The sequence below is a fragment of the Gouania willdenowi genome, chromosome 3 (assembly GCF_900634775.1).
Source record: "Gouania willdenowi chromosome 3, fGouWil2.1, whole genome shotgun sequence".
Lineage (NCBI taxonomy): Eukaryota > Metazoa > Chordata > Actinopteri > Blenniiformes > Gobiesocidae > Gouania > Gouania willdenowi.
In genome coordinates this window covers 44,032,381-44,052,755 of record NC_041046.1, presented here as the reverse complement: position 1 = coordinate 44,052,755, position 20,375 = coordinate 44,032,381, and the positions used below count along the sequence as shown (strand labels likewise).

At 37.8% G+C, this 20,375-nt stretch overlaps 1 protein-coding gene across 1 annotated transcript in view; it reads left to right on the top strand.

Moving 5' to 3' along the window:
• Window positions 1-20,375, top strand: part of LOC114454896 (nuclear receptor ROR-alpha-like) — a 39,022-nt gene that overhangs the window by 2,725 nt on the left and 15,922 nt on the right. Inside the window, exon 2 of the mRNA XM_028435769.1 lies at window positions 20,204-20,236. Coding sequence (XP_028291570.1) covers window positions 20,204-20,236 — 33 coding nt within the window. The remainder of the gene's footprint in view (window positions 1-20,203; window positions 20,237-20,375) is intronic.

The following is a 20,375-nucleotide window of genomic DNA, read 5'->3' as shown; positions in this document are numbered from 1 at the left end:
TAACCTATTCAAAATAATGCAATTTAACTAAAATTAAATCCTGAATGAAATAAATAAAGGAATAATACAAATGAAGAAAAAGCCTATTAATTTAAATTCTGGTTCTATTGTAAACAATGCAAAACTGCATAATAGTTCTTTTTCTTTTTAAAAGTGCAACTGCAAATGTATTTTGTGCCATAACAATTGGACTTAAAAAAAAAAAAACAGTCATTTTACTGTAATTATGTCAGATATTTGTTTGGACCAGCAGAGGGCGCTGGTAACCCAGTGGTGGGTTGGCATGTAGTTATTTTAGCAGTGAAGAAGAGATGCTATGCTAGCAGACAGAGCTAATAGAAAAACGTGACTTTTACAGACATTCACGTAATATTACAGGTATTCTTTCGGTGCTAAAGGGGTAAGGAATCATTTATGAACATGTTTAAGAGTAGAAGGCGGCCTGAAAGAAAGAAGTGGCAGACTCCGCCTACACTGTTAAACAAGAGATGCTGTTTAAAAAAAGTACTGCGATTCGATTTTCAGAATATCGATGTGAACTGTGATACCTATGAATCGATTTTTAACTGCCTTACGATTAATCGTTACATCCCTAGTAATGATATATCCTCCCACAATATAAACGATAAATTCCCATGTTGGAAATTAGCGAGGGTCATGGGCCATTTGTCCCTCAGTTTAGCCAAGAATGTCCCTAAATTCCTTGTTCCACAGGACAAAATATCCCCCAAGTTTTTTCTGGAGCGGAGCCTCCATGGTTGTGCACCACCGCTCACACACACACACGCACGCACGCACGCACGCACGCACGCACGCACGCACGCACGCACACACACACACACACACACACACACGCACACACACACACGCACACACACACACACACACACACACACACACACACACACACACACACACACACACATCATGGACCACGACTTGGTTAAAGACCAAACAACCATCCAACAAAGTGAACCAGTCCAAGTTCTTCCACCTGATCCAAAGTTCTACAAACACAGTGACAGAGATGAACTGGAAACTAACTAAGCTAAGCTAAACCAGCAAAACACAAGGCTGGGCTAAGAGCTAATGCTAACCACTGCATTAATGGAATAGACCAAGTAAGTACACCACTTACTATCATCAAACCAGAGTCACAGATTTGTTTGAGGTCAGATTTAACCCCCAATTTTCCACTGGATAGGGATCAAATACGTTACGTTTCCGCCAGCGGAGCTGATTGGTTTCACTTTAGTCTATGTGTTCTTTTCCACCGGGTCTGGTGCGCTGCATGTCTGTTCCGTCCAAGCTCTGACAGTCCGGAGCCTTCCGCCAGAGGAAGAGACAGCGCTAATAGAAAAACGTGACTTTTACAGATATTCACATAATATCACAGATATTTTTTCGGTGCTAAAGGTGTAAGGAATCATTTATGAACATGTTTAAAAGTAGAACGCGGCCAGAAAGAAAGTATTTGCAGATTCCGCCCACCGCCAACACTTCTGGATAAAAAAAGTGATTAAATTCTCACAGTATCAATGTGAATCGTGATACCTATGAATCGATTTTTAACTGCCTTGCGATTAATCGTTACATTCCTAATTATTATGATATGTTATCATTACATTAGTGGTTAATTTGGTCTAAAAGAAATTCGACAGTTATATCGTTTATCAGCAATAATTTGTGGGACAATATATCGTCCGTTATGTTACCTGTTTGTAAGGACCCTGTTTACACTTTAAGTTAGGAATTGTTTTATTTATTGTTTTTATTTATCGCAAGTTTTATCGTTTTAGTGATAAATACTAGAAATTATCGGGATACATTTTTTTAGTGTATATCGCTCATCCCTACTCTGGAACCACTACAGGGAGAACATGCATTCTCCCCAAACACAGGTCCCTATAGGAACCAAACCCAGACAGCGTGAGAACATGCAACCACGCCTCCTTCTGTCTTCATCAGCAGCGCCGATCGATCGCAATCAGCTTCTCCTGTAATCTGTCATCTGAAGAATATAGATATATAATTATTAATATTAACAGTGACGACTCCAATGACGCTATTCAACATGTTTGGTATGATTCCAGGATATGGTGATGTAATTTAAAAAGTAGGAACAAGTAGTTTAAACTGGCAAAAATAAGCATGAAATATGGTGAAAAGAGGTTAAAAGTGACAATAATGAGTCAAAATATGCAGCTAAGCAGTGGGAGGGGCTTTCACCTGGCCCCTCCCACTTGTGATTGTGCACACCTGGTTCTTCTAATGACTCTAACCTGTTGCTGTGGGTGAACTGGGCTAATGGTAGAGCTAGCTTAGCAGCTACAGTGGAAATAATGATTTCTCCTCAACGAGGACTGAACTTTGATCTAAAAACTCTTTAATGTTTGATGAACATGTCACGGTAAGAACCTCGAAATATAACCACGGGTTTATATAAACTTCTGTTACTTGGACAATTAATTTAAAAGTAATCAGGAAACTTGGCCTGAAACATTGTTTAACATGAACACATAAGGTAATGTGTTTATTCATTTATTCATGTATCTAATTATATATTAATCAGTTTGTCTATTTATCAATTAATTAATTATTTTTTTTATTTATCAATTTATTTATTTATTTATTTATATATTTAGAAATTATTTATTTATTTATCAATTTATTCACTTATTTAGCTATTTGAATAGTTATCAATTGTTTATTTATCAATTTATTCACTTATTTATTTATCTATTCATATATTTATCAAGTTATCATTATATATATATATATTTAATTTATTTATTCATCAATTTCTTTAATTATTATTTGTTTATCCATTTATAAAATAGCGTAGAAATCTGTAATAAATCTAATTTTCCATGCTGGGGCTGAGCCACACTTTCCAGATTAAACTCCATTTAATATTTCCTCTTTAAAAAAACACACATCTTGTTAATTATAAATATTTGGCCCCTTCTTAATTAATCTCGTTACTTTAATAATACAAACAATGATGTAGTAATCTGACACAGTTATTGGATTGCACTGTGAATATCATCATATCTTTAAATTACTCTTTAATGCAACTTTTAATCTGAACGGGAAGATTTTCTTTTCTACTTCTCTCTCTCTCTCTGTGTGTGTGTGTGTGTGTGTGTGTGCGTGTGTGCGTGTGTGCGTGCGTGTGTGCGTGTGTGCGTGCGTGCGTGCGTGCGTGCGTGCGTGTGCGCGTGCGCGTGTGCGTGTGCGTGCGCGTGCGCGTGTGTGTGTGTTTTCCTCTAACAGGATTTAATTGTCTTGTTGGATGTGTGTGACTTTATTTATAACAGTTTTTAATCTGTGACAACGACGTTCGGCTCTGGAGGTTTTTCATTGGCTCAGAGGCGGCAGTGATAGAAACAAAGCTGTAAACTGGCAGAGGGAGTGCGTGAAGTGTTTGTGTGTGTGCGCAGTAATGCTGAACGATTAACCTTAATTGCATTGATAATAAGGTTTTCACTACTGCGATAACCTAACCTCAGATGTGGAGGTTTTTTCCTCCGTTTCCATCATTTAAGTGATATATATGTTCTATCATCAAGAACCGCCTTCCTGGGCTAATGGCCAATCAGAGATGATTACAGGACACAAGCTTGTATGTGCTGCAGTGAGTCGAGTTGTGTGCGCTAACAACAACTACGCTAGGGCCCTATAAAATCCACGTTAACGGAATCACGAAATTGACCAATGAAAACGGAATCTACCGTTGAACGCGGAAATGGACAGAATCGGGTTGAAACGCTGTCACTGTGGGGAAATGTTTCAGGAACCGCTTATTAGGTGCACCCCCCTTCCCCCTCCCATCGTAGCCACTGCAAACCGTCGAAACGGTCAAAAAACTACTTAAATCATCACTGAGTCCAAAATCAGAGCCTCCAGTGCCCGTTTAACCTTAAAGTGTCTGTAAAGCTCCGTCTGTTTCTCATTAAGCGCTGCATCGCTCCGTGCAAACATGAGTCAGCTTTATTCAGCTTCATCTGCTCAGTGTTTGAACAACATCTCATCAGAGCTACAGAAGATCTGTGGATTAGGGCTGCATCTAAATGATAGTGGACTTCAAGCAACGTAGATTCTGAGCCTCTCCACTCTTCCTCCAGACTCCTCCGGACCTTGATTTCCAAATGATATGAAAAACTTACCTTCATCTGAAAAAAGGACTTTGGACCACTGAGCAACAGTCGGTCCTCTGTGTTTTCTGAAGTCCACAGTCAACGCAGCATCTACCAGGACATTTTAGAGCACTTCACGTTTCCTTCTGCTGACAAGCTTTAAGGAGATGCTGATTTGAATTTTTAGCCGGACTTGGCACCTGCCCGCACTGCCAAAAGTACCAAAAGCTGGTTCAATGACCATGGAGCTACTGGGCTTGATTGACCTGCACCACATAGAGAATCTATGGCTATTGTCCAGAGGTAGGTGAGAGACACCTGACCCAACAATACAGATGACCTGAAGCTGCCACAGGTTGATCACCTGACCTCCATGCCACGCCACATTGATGCAGTCATTCTTGCTAAAGGAGGCCCAACCAAGTATTGAGTGCGTAGAAATAAACATACATTTCAATAGCCTTACATTTTTGTTTAAAATATCCTTTTTTTATTGATCTTATGTAATATTCAAATTTTCCGAGACACTGAATTTTGTTTTTTTGATATCTGTAAGCCATAAATCATCAACATTTCTAGAAATGAAGGCTTGAAATATTTCACTCTGTCATGATTTTATATCATATGTGGGTTTGACTTTCTGAAATGAGTGAAAAATATTGAATATTTTCATGATATTCTAATTTTTTGAGATGTACTTGTATGTTGTGCAATCTTTTTAGGGTGAGCTAACGGACTCAAAACGCCCTGGCTTGTTGTTCTTGTGGTTGTGTACACGAGTTAAAATCACTGCTCCTGTGTTAGTCGTGAACAGCTATGGATGTGTACGCGTCAATGCTGGGAGCCCGATTTTTGAAATGACTTCTCCTCTGTTAGTTCTTCTTTGATCGGAATGCAGTTTAGTATGAATACTCTATGAATGAATATGATGAGACGATGGGAGCCCTTTTTTTAAATGCGGCCCGGGGGCACACCCCCATTTCTGGTAATTTCCATATTTATGGGAACATAGTCGTGTGATATATCGTTTCAAAGGTAATTCAATGTAGATTACGAATTTACGTCGCACATTTTGATTTGTTTTACTCGGTGGAACCGAGTCATTTGACTGAATCCTCTGTAATGTGTTACGTGCTACTCGGCGAGGAGACGTTCCGCGGGCCCAGCCATAGTTCATCTGAACTTGTTAAGACAGCAATGCATGTTTTACTATTGCATATTTTATTGCATAATTGTGACCATCACCGGCCCTCCCTAAGGAAGGGTAAGAAACACTTTATTAAAGGGAGGATATAATTAGAGAGGGCCGTGTAGATGGGGGGGAAGGGAACAGGGAAGAGGGAGTTAGGGTAGGAAATGGAAAGGGTGGGGAAGAGTCGACTGTTTTAAGGTGAGAGTGAAATGTGATGTTATAGTTGTGCATATTGTGCTGTGTAATCAGTTCAGCCAGTCTGGAGACAAGTGTGGTAATAATGGTGGAAGGAGTGAGTGGTTTGACCTGAACATTCTGGTGCACGACAGTGTTTTTGGTGAACGCTCTGACAGAATTAACTAAAGAACTAAACCAGGTTTAGCAGCTGTGTCTCTTTAAGAGTTGGAACAGGAAGTAATGACTTCCTGTGATTGCTCTCATTGGTCATCATGACAAACCAATGAGGCGACGACAGGCTGTTTTACTCAGAGGAGCCATTGGATGCGCTCATTAACAGCTGGATTAGAACACTGAGGAATTCTGGGTAATTATCATCAGTAATTATAACAGTAACAGAAGGTGATGAGGAGAAAAAAAACATCTTTAAAAGTTTAATTTCTTAATGAATTCCCTGAAAAATATAGACTTCATTTCTTACAAAGTATAGATCTGTACCTGTATTTTGTCACAGACGTATAAATAATAGATAATTTCCCATATTTTCACCACCGTTTCCATAATTTTTGGTCACTTTGAACCATTTTATTAGTGATTAAAACCAGGATTTCCATCTTTAAGATGACTATAATAATAATAATAAACGTTCCTGGATAACAGTGGATATTATTCAGATGAATAAATAAATGTGGTTATCACAGATTCATAGAACAATAAACCATCATTTTACTGACTTTATGGATGGACCCCAAAAATCTCTCCTTTATTCCCCCTTATAGATGGTCCTGTCTCCACATGACTGTTCTTCAATGTTCATGTCTGTGTTCAACCACCTTCAGCTACAGTGGGGGTCCCTGCTCTCTGGAACCTTTATTTTGGAGGGTCCCTGCACTCTGGGACCTTTATTTTGGGGGTCGTTTGCTAAACAGGTTGAGAACCACTGATCTACTACAGGATGTTAAATGTGTTCTAGGGTTAAGTTCTTTGTTCTTCTGCTGGTTTGATGTTCTCTGACACTCTGAGGACGTTTCACTGATGTTTCACCTGAACAGTTTTTAACCCTCCGCCTGTTCCAGCTTTGTTAGCTTCTACCTTTGAAGTCGAGTGCAGCTGTTCTTCTTCTTCTTCTGCGTCTACATTTGCATACAAAGCCCTGGTGTCTTTGTTCTGGTGCCGACTGCTCCACAGTCTCATTGTTTTATCTCCACTCGCTCGCCTCAGATGCTCTGTGACGAGGAGCAGGAGGGAAATGTGTAATGGTGCTGGATTAGAAGATGAAAAGGTTGGCTTTGTTTTGTGGGATTGGCGACGAGTGTCTGGCACTGATGATGATGATGATGATGAAGAAGAGGAGGAATGAAAGACAAAAGGATCAGTTCAACCTTTTTACTTGTCCTTTGTAAATTAGCAGCTCATTAATGTCTTTTATTAACATCCTGATAACAATGCTCCATTCTTCTTCTTTATTTTTCAAGCAAACAACTATATTTGGCTGTAGTTTATCATTGTTACAGTGTGGTGTGTGTCAGGGATTAGTCTACACCAGTGGTTCCCAAACAGGGGTACAGGAGCACATTGCAGGGGGTACTCGGAAAGATTTAACATTTAATTAAAAAATAATCAGGAAATGTTCCTAGTTCCTTTTTAGGCCATTTTTTGTACAAATTCATCACAAACTAACACTATTGCTCAATAAAAAACTATATTTTCTTGTAATTTATTGAAACAGGATTATTTTATGATGTAGGGGCAATTTTATCACACTTCTGACAATAGGAGACAATAATTAGCTACATTTTACATAGCAGACCATATTAACTTACTATTGAAGTAATCACATTAAAGTTGCATTGGTAGTTTTTTAAATAAATCCACTTTAAATTCTTCTCATTCTTATGAATTTGTAGATTAAGCCTCAGAGAAGCAATGTTTGAGACATGGTTTGGGGTTTAGGAGAAGTCGCTGTTCAACAAATGAAAAGGCATATGAAAATATATAGAGGGTGATATAAAGGTGGTACACATGATTTGACAGGAATGCAAAGGGGGTACACTGGACAAAAAAGCTTAGGAACCACTGCTCTAAACAACAACAACAACAGTTTTTTATTCTCCTTTTATTTTTAGGATATAGTTTATATTTGTGTGTTCTGTGCGTCTGTTATGGGTTTTAATCTATTGTAGGAAACTGTGGAAGAACCAGTGAACAAAGACGGGCAGCGTTTCTGGAATGAATGAAAAGTAATGAATTAAGTAATTAAAAGTAATGTAAACCTTCTTCTTTTTCTTCATATTTCTGTGCTACGGTTTAATTTCAGGGGGTGAAATTTGTATTGCGAGTATTTGTATTGAGATTTTACATTTGTGTCTGTTTTGCTTCTCATTCAACCACAAAAAAAAAACACAATAATATTTTAAATAAAAACAATAGTAGCCCACCCCCCATTTCCGGTAAATTCCAAATTTATGGGAAACATAGTCGTGTGATATATCGTTTTTAAGGTAATTCAACGTAGATTATTATGCTTCGCACAATTTGATCATGGGCCCGGGGCCCGCCCCCCTTTTTTAGGCAATTTAAAGACGTTTTCTTATTTATTTGTGAGTCAAATATTGTGTGGTACCAAATCATTGACACATACCAATATATGAACGGGGCCCATTACTCAGTATGTGCCACGGAGGCGCCAGGGGCCCCATTTATCAAATGACTACTCCTCCATTAATGCTCGTTAAATCGGGCTGTAATTGAATATTCTATAAATGAATGTCTAGAGCCTCTCGGAGACCTTTTTGAAAGCAGGGGGACAGGGGCCCACCCCCTTTTTTGGTAATTACTAAATATATCGGAACATAGTTGTGTGATATGTCGTTCCAAAGGTCGCACAATTTAATTTGTTTTACTTGGTGGAACCGAATCATTTCACTGAAATCTCAGGAACGTGGTATGGGCTAATCAGCGCGGGGATGTTCCGCGGGCCCAGCCGTGTTTTAAATGAATACATTTTTTTATTTTATTTCTCCTCCTCTGTGTTTCTACATAAACATTTAAGACTTTAAATCCTACATTGTCCTGTTGATATCAAACAGAAAGACTTTGTCCTTTGATATTTTCATCTTCACAAGATGTTTCTGTGAAGTCAGGCTGATGAAACGTTGATGTAACGTTGGTTTGCCAAGTGAACGGCGCACGTACACCAGCACGTTTAAGTTTTATAAACGATGACAACTGAATACATGGGTGTGAATAGCTGCAAACAGATTAGTTTAATACATAAAAAAATGTACCTTTGTCTTATTTGTAATCATACAAATGGAAAAACTTAGACGTTTATCTTTTTAGAACATGAAACACAACAAAAGAACAATAATACACAAAACAGCTCATCAAATACACAAATTAAATCCTAAAAGACACAACATAACTCCAAAAACACATCAAATTATTTAGAAAACTAAATAAAAAAAGAAAAGAAAAACATACACAAGTCCTCCAACAAATACACAAAATGACAACAACTAGGCAAATCAGTAATTTATTACACAAAACAACCCCAAAAATGCATAAAGCGACTATAAAGATTTGCAAAACCCAGAAAACATAAAATGACAATGAAAATATGCAAATCGACAAAAAATAGACAAAATGATTTTAAAAATACACAAAATATGACAAAAATACACTAAACTACAGGAACACATAGACAAAAACACACAACTCAAATACAAATATACATAAAAATATGCAAAACGGCAAAAATACTTAAGAAAAAAATACAGAAAAGGCCTCCAACAAATACACAGAATGACCCCAAAAATGTACAAATCATCAACAAACATATGCTAAACAATAATTAAAAACGGTGACCTTAATAAAATACACTAAATGACTTCAAAGATTTTTAATAGCCTCATCCACACAAAAGAACAATGAAAATATGCAAAACAACAACGAAAATACACCAAATGAGTCCAGAAATACACAACAAGGACAAATAAATCTATGGAAATGCACAAAATCACAACAAAAATACAAATTTCCTCCCGAAACACACAGAATGAATACAATAATGCACAAAAATACACAAATTGACGAAAAAAAACCCCAACAAAATGACACAAACACGTAAACACTTTGTAGCGTTAATGCTCAGATTATTCTGACATGAATAATGATCAGAGTCATTGTGTGACAAACATCTGTGGTTTCACGTGTTTGATGAAGAGTCAGAGAAGATGAAGATGGTGAACAAATGATGCTGCTAATGAAGTTTCCTGTAGACAGTCCATGATGGGAGATGTGAAAATATGAAAATATGAACACATGCTTTTATTCTGTCCTTTGTTGAACCCGTAAAGTTAGAAAAAGACTTTTTAGAGGATGTTCAGGAGTTTGTCGGTTGTTACAGTTTCTCGCTCAGCTTTTCTTCTTCGTCCTTTAAACATTGATTTTTTTTCCTCTCCTGGTTCTCCTGATGGATGAGAGACGCCCATGGGCTGGTTTCACACATCTGGGACCTGTGGGCAGTATATATACTTCATCCTGTTTAATGACCGAGCACAGCACATACGGTTTGATGTCACAGCTGCTAACGGGTGATACTAAGTCATAAGGTGACTTTCAGGTGAATAAACGAGAGTCCTGCATCTGCAGAATACAAACACAACTTCACTCTGTCATGTTTCTGTGTCTCAGAAAGTTGAAAAGACATTTAAAGTAGGAAAAAGAGATAAATTAAAGGTAGTCTGTGTCTCTCTGAGGGACAGCACGTGTGAGTGAGTTGTGTAGCATAGCTTGTTTGTGGGAGGAGCCTGGACAGACTTCAGCAGCAGTTTTATGTGACTGGAGGTGATTAGAGGAAAGAACGGGTTCTTAGCGTTCAGCGCACAGCGACGTTCTTCAGACTAGAGCCGCACGATTATGGCCAAAACAATAATCACGATTATTTTGATCAATATTGTAATCACCATTATTCATCATGTTTGGGGAAAAAACACTACTTTTAAACAAGTGAACTGTTTACAGCAAAATAAAGCTTTCAAAAAGAATTATACAAAAAAAATTATTAAAATAAATCAACCCAAGAATTAGAAATGTACCACGACAAAAATATCTGAAAAGACCACGAAAAACACAAAAGTACAACAAAAATCACACACAAATACACAAGTACAACCTCGTTAGCGTAATTAAATGTTTTTTTGTTTAAAAACATGATAAAAAAAATGAAGTTTGACACTTTTTTTGGATCGATACAATAATTGTGCAGTGAAATATCGCGATACATCACCAAATCGATTTGTTCATACCTCTTTACTGTTTACACGCAGTTCTGCATCTTACAAACACTGTTTATTGCATTTAATCTGACTAGTACGGTGCCCGTCGGAAGTATGCATTCACGTGGGAGCTTCAGTAGAGTTAATTATGTCCAAATGAGTGTGTGCGTGCGTGCGCGCGTGTGTGCGCGCGCGTCTACATCCATCTCCTTTGTGCACCCGCATTGTATTTTTCTGTAATGTTTTTTTTTTTTGGAGTCATGTGTATTTTTTATTCTTTCAGATGTCTTTTTATGCATTTTTTGTGTTTTATTTTAGTCATTTAGTATATTTTTATTATAAATAAATAAATACCGTGTGTGTGTGTTCCGTGAAATGTTTGAGACGCTGATAACCAAACTCCATAGACATTGTAGCGCCAATCAGAAAAACAACAAAACTGTTCAAAACAAAATGTAAAGCTCCAAACTACATGAGTAAGTATATTAAAGGAGACATATGCTTTTAAATCCTTCCTTTTTACATATAAATCATACTGTTGTGGTCTATATAAAGCAGAACTGCAATGCTTGGGTCTGAATTATTATAGCTCCACCCCTTTTCTACCCCTTTTCTGATGTGCTTCTGAGAGCAACTCATTTGGTGCTGTCTCTTTAAATGCAAATGAGACACTCCATACCCCGCCCCCTCTTCAGGTGACACTCGGTTCAACTCCACCCTGTTCGGCCATTTTTGTAGTTTGATAGAAGAGATATGACTATGTAGCGGTGCATAAACTTTTTATTCACACGTTATTTACAAAATGTCAACAACGTTAGACCATCCATCCTTACATGTTTGAACCGAGTGGTCAGAGCTTAACTTCCATGCTCGGCACCACAAAGAATCTGCAGTTTTCCAGATAGAGTATTGAACGGATTGAGGTTAATACCAACAATAGTGAAACAGAGCGTTATTGAACAACAGTTATATGGTTTAAATGATGGGAAACGTGTCTGTAAAAGACTCACCAGTGGCTGATGGTTTCAAATGATCTATTCAGAGAGCTCCAGTGTTTGAGACGCTAACGATAGCATGGCACAGGAGGAAGTGGAGGAGGAGTGGCCGCACGCGTCACTCTTGCTCGCGTGAAGAGCTGTGTAGTGAAATAGATATAGATGGCGCGCTAGCGCCCCCTCACACCCTGAGGTCAAAAGTTGAATAGGTTTCATTTCAGGGCCGTCCAGAAGTGAAATAAAATTAAAATAAACATTTTAAAATGACCAAATTACTCCAAAATAACAGATGCACACACTCGGAGTGTTTGGAACCCGTTTACCGAGTTTCAGGTCGAACTCGCACCACGTCGGGGAGATATTTGCTCCACACACAAGCACACGCACACAGACCATCCTTGCTTTTATAGGTAGATATGCTATTTTCACTAGTGGGAAGTCTATTTATTGATATCTATAATTATATTCTGACTAGTTATTAAATTAATTGTTGATATCTAAAATAAAGTTACTATTAAGAATTTAATTTTCACTAGTTACATTTATATTTTAGATGTCTGAAATCACATTTTCAATCCCAAACTGACAAATCAAAAATTCAGTTCTGACTGAATTGAATTTCAAATATCTACAATTCAATTTATGATATCTGAAATGTACGAGCAATTGTAGATATCAACAATTAACATTGTTACTAGTGGGAATAGAATCAATTACACAAGTTGTCCTTTTGCTGTTGGTTCTTTGTTAGCATGGATGCTAGCTGTGTGTGCGTGTGCGTGTGCGTGTGCGTGTGCGTGTGCGTGTGCGTGTGTGTGTGTGTGTGTGTGTGTGTGTCCTGGACATGTTCTCTACTCTCCTGTTTTTAGCTGCACAGCGTCTGGAGACGTCTCACTGATTTATTCGTCCTCTGCTGCTCAGGTGAGAGTGGAGCGTTCTCATTGGATGAGTGAGAGGCCGTCGCACACGACTCCACCGTTTATTTTTGGTTTGTAGACGATGAGATCTGAGAGCTGTGCACTTCTTTAGATCCACTCAGGAACACAAAGTTACATTTTTACAGTGAAAGAGGGAAAGATGAATACGCTTTATTTTTCACCTTTTTCTACAAATAAAATCATGCAGATTTACTGTAAAGACAAAGTATAAACTATTGTCACAAAAATGTAAAAATTCACAATGATGAGTAGAGATGAAGGAGGTAAAAAAAAAATCAACGAAGAAGACTGAAGTAACGGAACAATAAAATCACCAAAGAAGAAAATAGAATCAAACTTTAATAAATTATACACTCAACTCTTCTTTAAGGAAATAAAATATTAATAATAAAAACAAATTCTTAAGTCATAAATATAAGGTTTTATATCTCATAAATATGAGATACTAAGTCATTATCACCACAATCTCATACATATCACTTAGTATCTCATAATTATGACTAGGGGTGTGAAAAAGAAATTATTTCGCGATATATATCGCGATTTTTTTGGTGCCGATTTTAAATCTATTTTTTTTATTAAAAAATGTGTTTTTTTTGTTGATATTTAATCACACATTACAATGGTTTCAATGTGTTGCAATGGTTATTTGATGCACATGATTTTATGCTTTATGTATGTACAGACATTTTATTTTCATATAATTCATTTTTTATTTTTGTGCATTATCAGTAACTCAGGATGATTTTTCCTTAATATTCTCACTTACAGTTGTTACAATGCCGTCATTATGTTGTCATGGTTACTTTGAGACTTCTACACAGTAGTTTCAGTGAAAAGAAACTTGTTGCGCTTTATTTTATGATGACAGTGTAACACTGTATTTTCTTTTTTTCAGTGAAAATGTGCAAAAACACTAATAATAAATAATAAATAGGATGTTTTGACTCAATTTGTCTGAATGATCACTATCTTCTGATAAACATATACAGCAACTTGATTTTTCATCTCTACATTTAGTTTTGATATAAACTGGGTAGAATATCGCAATATATATCGTGATAATATCATATCGCACATATCGCGATACGTATCGTATTGCAACATCCTTGCCAATACTCAGCCCTAATTATGACTTAGTATCTGATGAATGATTATACGTTTTTTAGACCAAATCACTATCACAAATTTCTTATAATTATGAGATAATAAGTCATAATTACCACATGCTGTCTAATAATTATGAGATACTAAGTCATGATTATGACTTAAGAATTTTATTATTTGTATTTTGCTATTCCTAGTTTTTTGAAAGACCAAATCACTATCACCACTATCTCATAATTATGAGATTATGAATTAGTATCTGATAAGTATGACTTGGTACCTCATAATTATGAGATACTAAGTAGTAATTGTAGTAGGTGTAGCTGTAGAAAAAGGGTCAAATATAAATGGTGATAAAGCCGGAAATATTCTTCCAAAGTCATCGTTTTCTGGAAAATTTATGAGAATGAGTCGAGAACATAAACTGAAAACGTGACGGAGGCGATCGCAACTCTCCACATTCACCTTCACAATAAAAGCATCTCCTTCCTCTTCATCATTTCCCTCACCCTTCCCTCCTCTTTTACTGGTTTCCATTCTTGCTGCTCCCACTTTTGGGTCGCCCCGCGGCAGGGATTGGGATAAAAGGATTAACTTATCGTAAGTCTAGCAGTTTAGAGCTCTTAAACTCTGCCTGACGCCCCCCCTGAAAATTGAAACGATGGCTGCTGCCAGCAGCAGCTCCGTTCACTCATTTCCCCAGTTTATCACACAAAGAGACGTAGAGACGCACCGTGGAAGCCTGGAGAGTTTGAAGGTTGAAAAACAAGGAGAGGAGAAATAATAGGAAGGGAAACACACATCTGGAGCTGCTTAGTGTTAGGAAAACGTGAGCGTGAATATGGGAATAGTGAGGATCAGTACTCCACTGCAAACTCCACTGACAGAGAGATTATTGTGTTGGCTGAAGCACTGAGTGATGATAGAAAACTGTTTTTGCTCTAAATTATTCATAATTTGGGGATATTTTTACACACTGACAACTTGGTCCAACACTATTTAGGTTCCCAGCAGATGTTCATGTTACATAATGAAATACACACACACACACACACACACACACACACACACGATGCAGGTTTAAAATAAACACATGATGAGGTCTGAAGCCACTCAGACTCCATCAATCTGAGGCCTGTTTGTCCTGTCGTTTTGTTTTTCGATGCTTTGTTTGTCTTCGTTGTGTCTGTGTGAGTTTCTACTTGGGATGCTCAATTATAGGAAAAAATAATGGCCATTATTATTTTAGTCATAATTGAAATCACGATTATTCAAACGATTATTTGTCAACCAAAAAGTTATTTATTCTTTGTACAAAACAATGTCAATTAAATTCTTTAAGTATAAATAAAATCCTTCAAACACTAAAATCAAGTATGTTCACTTTTGCTCAAAGCTAAACACGTCTTAGCTCCAGATCTTTATCATCATTTTAAACAGCATTGTTTTTAAATAGTACACAAACTGCAGTAAAATAGGCCGACTGGATGGAAACGCGCTTCGTGCATGCGTTGGAAGGGTCTGAAAAGATCAGGCCCGTGAAAGGATTGGGGAGTGACAAGGGGCGGGGCAGAGTAGCTAGCTTGTGCGTACATTAGCCAAGCTTTATTCTTTGTAGATGTCTGAAGTGATGGTAGTTTGTTTTATTTAGCAAATAAAATGTGTTCAACTAAAAAGAATTATTAATATATATATTTTCTTTAAAGGAGACATATCATGGTTTTAAATCCTTCCTTTTTACATATAAATCATACAGTTGTGGTCTATTTAAAGCAGAACTGCACTGCTTGGGTCTTTTCTGATGTGCTTCTAAGAGCAACTCGTTTTGGTGCTTTCTCTTTAAATGCAAATGAGACACTCCATACCCCGCCCCCTCTCCAGGTTCAACTCCACCCTGCTCGGCCATTTTTGTAGTTTGATAGAAGAGATACGATTATGTAGCGGCGCAGAAACTATTTATTCAGAGGTTATTTACAAAATGTCAACAACGTTAGACTTGTCCATCCAGCCTTACATATTCCAGTCAGAGTCTGACCCAGTGGAGCGAGATGAAAATGAAGATGATGAACCTGCAGAACCCTAACAAGTGAGCTAACACAAGCACCGAGCTAACGCTAGCGCCAAGCTAACGTCACAAAATGCATTTTAATACAGTCTGTTCGGAGACAAATCGGCAAAATGAAATGACTAATGAAAACTTTAGACTTAAATTAAATCACGTAGGCCATATCATCAAGGATCTAAAACGAGCACACAGCGCTAACATATGAAGACGGTGCAACTGCTAATGCTAACAACACAATGACAAGGACGTCTTATCATCACACTTTTTAGCGTTATTTACAGCTTACCGAAGTGCTCTGTTCATCGTCTCCAAAGATAGAAGGAATTGAACCCTCAATCAGACAAAGTCTTTCTGTAAATCCTTCTTTATACTGGTGGAGGTTGATGAAGCAGTCATCATTGAAGTGCTTCACACACACAATAATGACCTTATCCACAGATGTGGTACATTTCTATAAAAAATAAAACTCAACCAGACACTTTGAAAAGGTTCTGATGCTGGGAGACGGTGTAATGAAGCGTGTGGGTTACTACATCCAACAACCCAACATTTTGACTTATCCTCTCGTAACTTCTGCATCCTGGAGCTTGGACTACAAAATAAAAGCCAGAAATAAAAATGGCGGATTGCTCGAAGTGTTGGACCTGGAGTTGATGAACTAATTTGGCAGTTCTGCTGCAAATACTGTGACGTTATTGTTCAAAAAACATAATAGAGAATAGAAAAATCAAAACAGATTGAAAAATATGACCAAAACAGAATATAAAGATATCTACGGAGCACCTGAAGAGATTCATTTGAACTTTTCTGTGCTTCTAAACAATCTAAATATACAGCAAAATGTATAGGGGGCTTCTGTGTCTGCCAGTCTCCGGTATGAAAGCGAAAGTAAATGGGAGCACATCGCTCCTCGCTTTTAATAATACGGACAACCCCTGGTGCTATTGGTACGTTTACCAAAGTACACGTACGTAAGCGTCTTAGGGTTTAGGTTAGGTTTAGTCTCAATCACGTGACCTAAACTGGCCAATGAGGGGCAGTGCGTACGGATAGAATGTCGTTATATTGATACAGCAACCGTACAAGCCACTGCCATAAACAAAACAAACGCGTACACATAAAAAACAAACTCGCTAACAGCAGACGCTGCCCCCGCTTTCAGAGCCAGTAAACGGGGGAAGACGTCCGGCGCTCAGCCGCTTCGCTCCAACCAGAGACATTTTTGCCGCTCGCTCATAGGTTTGAACCTTTGTGCACAAATGTGAGTGAAATAAAGCTGTGTCACGTAGAGCAAACAACTCTTCGTTGTTGATAAAACAATACAATGGGAGCATCTACAGAAAGTTTCATCACAACAATGTTGTCATTGATCGGATCGACAAATGAATACATTACAGACATTATTTCTGCTAAATACTGGCCGATCCGATCGGTGTAAAGCCTAGAAACTATTATCTATATTATGACGTGGGATTACGTCATGTGTAGGTTTTGGGAAAAAATAACACTTAAAGTTTTAAAACAGCTTTCCTTGTTTTTCAGTGTGCGTGATTGTTAAATTTTTTTGTTATGATGAGTTTGTATTTTTTTGCATTAAAGCTGATTAATAAATTGGAGATAATTTTCCCTAAAAAAATAGACAAAAGGTGTAAATTGCTGCTGGATTGACCTTTATCTGATCAGAAATAATCGTCTACTGCAGCGTTAACTCTTTGTTGTTCCATTTTGCTCTGAGTGATATCATCATATCTTTATTTTTGAGATTTGAGTCTCACTGCTCTTTATTTGGCGTCTCCGTGGAAACGTCCTCAGCTGGTCATTAGGTCACGTTATTTTGTGACTTCCTGTCCATGTCTGTTCAAAGTGAACCGACTTCCTCCTGTCATTTTTAAACGAGTCACTGAAAGTTCAGCCACATCTCTGCGTCTAATCCTTAAATCTCATCTTATCATCGTCATCTCCAATCCTCTCCTTTAAGGCTGTGGGCGTCTGACAGCAGCAGCTTTTCTTCCTCTTCTTTTTCTGCTTTCGAGCTCCCTGATGAGCGGCGGGAAATGACTTTGGCGGCCGCTGCTAATGCGTTATAATTGGTAGGAGAAGCGTTTGCTCAGAACAATTAACGAGAATAAGGAGCCGCAGTTTCCACTGAGAGCGACTTAGGAAGATGTTCTTTATCTCTGCTGTCAGCTGGGCGTGTTTTTACGTCTTTAAATAAGAGCCGCTGTTTGATTATTTCCAAACCTGCTACGATCAGTTTAGATACTTTTAAAGAGTTTCTAACTAGGCTCCTCCCACTCATACATCATCATGTATAAAATGAAAATTATTTTTAACAGTTGTGCATATTTTTACCCTTTTTCTGCGACTTGCCATATTTAACCTACTTTTGCCATATTTTTGCTCCTTTGACGACTCCAAATATTTATCCTGGCCGCTCGCCGACCAGCGCACGCTTCATATTTCACAGGTGTGATTACTGTAAGAGGGAAACTGAAGCTTCTTGTTGGAATCTAGGACAAAACAATCTAATATTATTAGCTGTGCTCGTTTCTAGTCGTCGCTGCAGGATGTGGAGACGCTGTCTGAGGCCCAGGAGTGGGCGGAGCTTCCTGAAGACGACCAACCACAGAACAAGTTTACTTTAGATTTCTACAACTACTCAAACTACTCTCGAGTCGACATGCACTTCAGGAACCAAATGTAGATAGACATTCCCTTTAATCTTAATGCTCTGTATTAGTCTGAGGCTTGTCTCCACACACACAGAGAATATAGGACTGTTTAGGATTTATTTCAGCTGGCCTCCCACATGATTTCTACCGTCGGTTTTATGATACTGCTCATAAAATGTTGCTCATTTAAAGCTGCAGTATGTCATTTTTAATTTTTAATTTTTTGCTTTCATTTAGTCAAAAATCCACAATCAACTTTGAGCATATTTCAATTGTAATTGATGTGAAATGCACATTAGAATATGGAACAGTGTTTATAAATTTTCTCACACTGTGAATAGACAGGCACAGAACAACAGCAAAAATACCCCCAAAAAATACAAAACTGACACAAAAATATACACATTTTTTAGTATGACAAGTATGACATTGTTATTGTCTTTATGCAGATGACAGCATTATTTATACTAATAAAGATCTGCAACTTGATTTAATTTATTTTCAACAATCCTTCTGTAACATAAATTGCTTCTGAACCCAGAGTGTATTTCCATGGCGTTTGTCCTGCTTTTACCTTCTAGTCCTCTCCTTCACAGTGAGTGAGCTCCTCATGATGATGACGGGTCAGTCTGATCCATCAGGACTAGAGCTTTTAATGAGCCGTTAAGGTCAGTGTGTGTTTATTAGAAACGTCTGAGGACAAACCACCACCGTGGGACTATTTTTCATCTTCAGGACACATTTCATTGTTCATTGAATCTCCTTTCATTGTTGGGAAAACAGAGAATAGGATGAAAATATATATTTTAACGCCCAACAACATAACATTAGTGAGCTTTAATCTGTCAAAACACAATATTTATATTAAATAATGTGTAATAAAGTCTTTCTTTCATGCATGATGTGTCTCTGTCTCTGTGTGATAGAGCTCAACAATAACCTGCCTGAGTGGATGAGACGCGTGTGTGTTAAAGTGTGTGTGTGTGTGTGTACAGAGCGTGACTCACACACACACACACACACACACGGAGCTGTCAGAGATGGCCTCACATCCACAGGCTGCTGGAGGACAGATGTGAAGCAGCAGCTCTGACATGATGTTAACATCTGGAAACAAGTTTTGAGACACAGAGCAGGAGTGTGTGCGCAGTGTGCGCACACTGAGATAACACACACCTTACATAACAACAACAGCATCTCTGATTGGTCCACCTGCACCGAGTCAGGGATCAAGGTCAGGTCAACCAAAGGAACCACACACTATTTAAATTAAAGAACCTTGTCACCCTCTGACCCTGCTCAGCCAGTGCCGCTACATGCTAAGCTAACCCAAACATGTGGGACTGGTTTCTTTTTTATATATATCCAGTTAAACTACTGCATGTTAACGTGCCTTCATGGAGGATTTTCTTAATTTTTGTCCATTTATTCATTTGACTTTGACAGGAACAGATCTATTCATTATACATCTGTAACATTAATAGATTCACTTCTCGTTTATTTCAGTCAAAAGTTTGATACAATTTTGGATTTGTTTGAAAGTCAAAGTGATCAGAAGTGATCAACAAATTGATGATGATGATTATAGATAATGATAGTGGGTGAGTGAAGTTGGTTTTCCCTCTGCTTTGTCTTTCAGGTTCATCCAAAGGGGTGAAGAAGACGCACACATGTACGTTTGCAATACTTTATGACTGAAATCTGTTGTTTTTATCTTTAACTTTTAAAACCTACGTCTCACGTGATCAATCACAGGAATTTATTTATATATTTTTAATATATATTTCCTGTGGTAGAATATGGCCATTGTT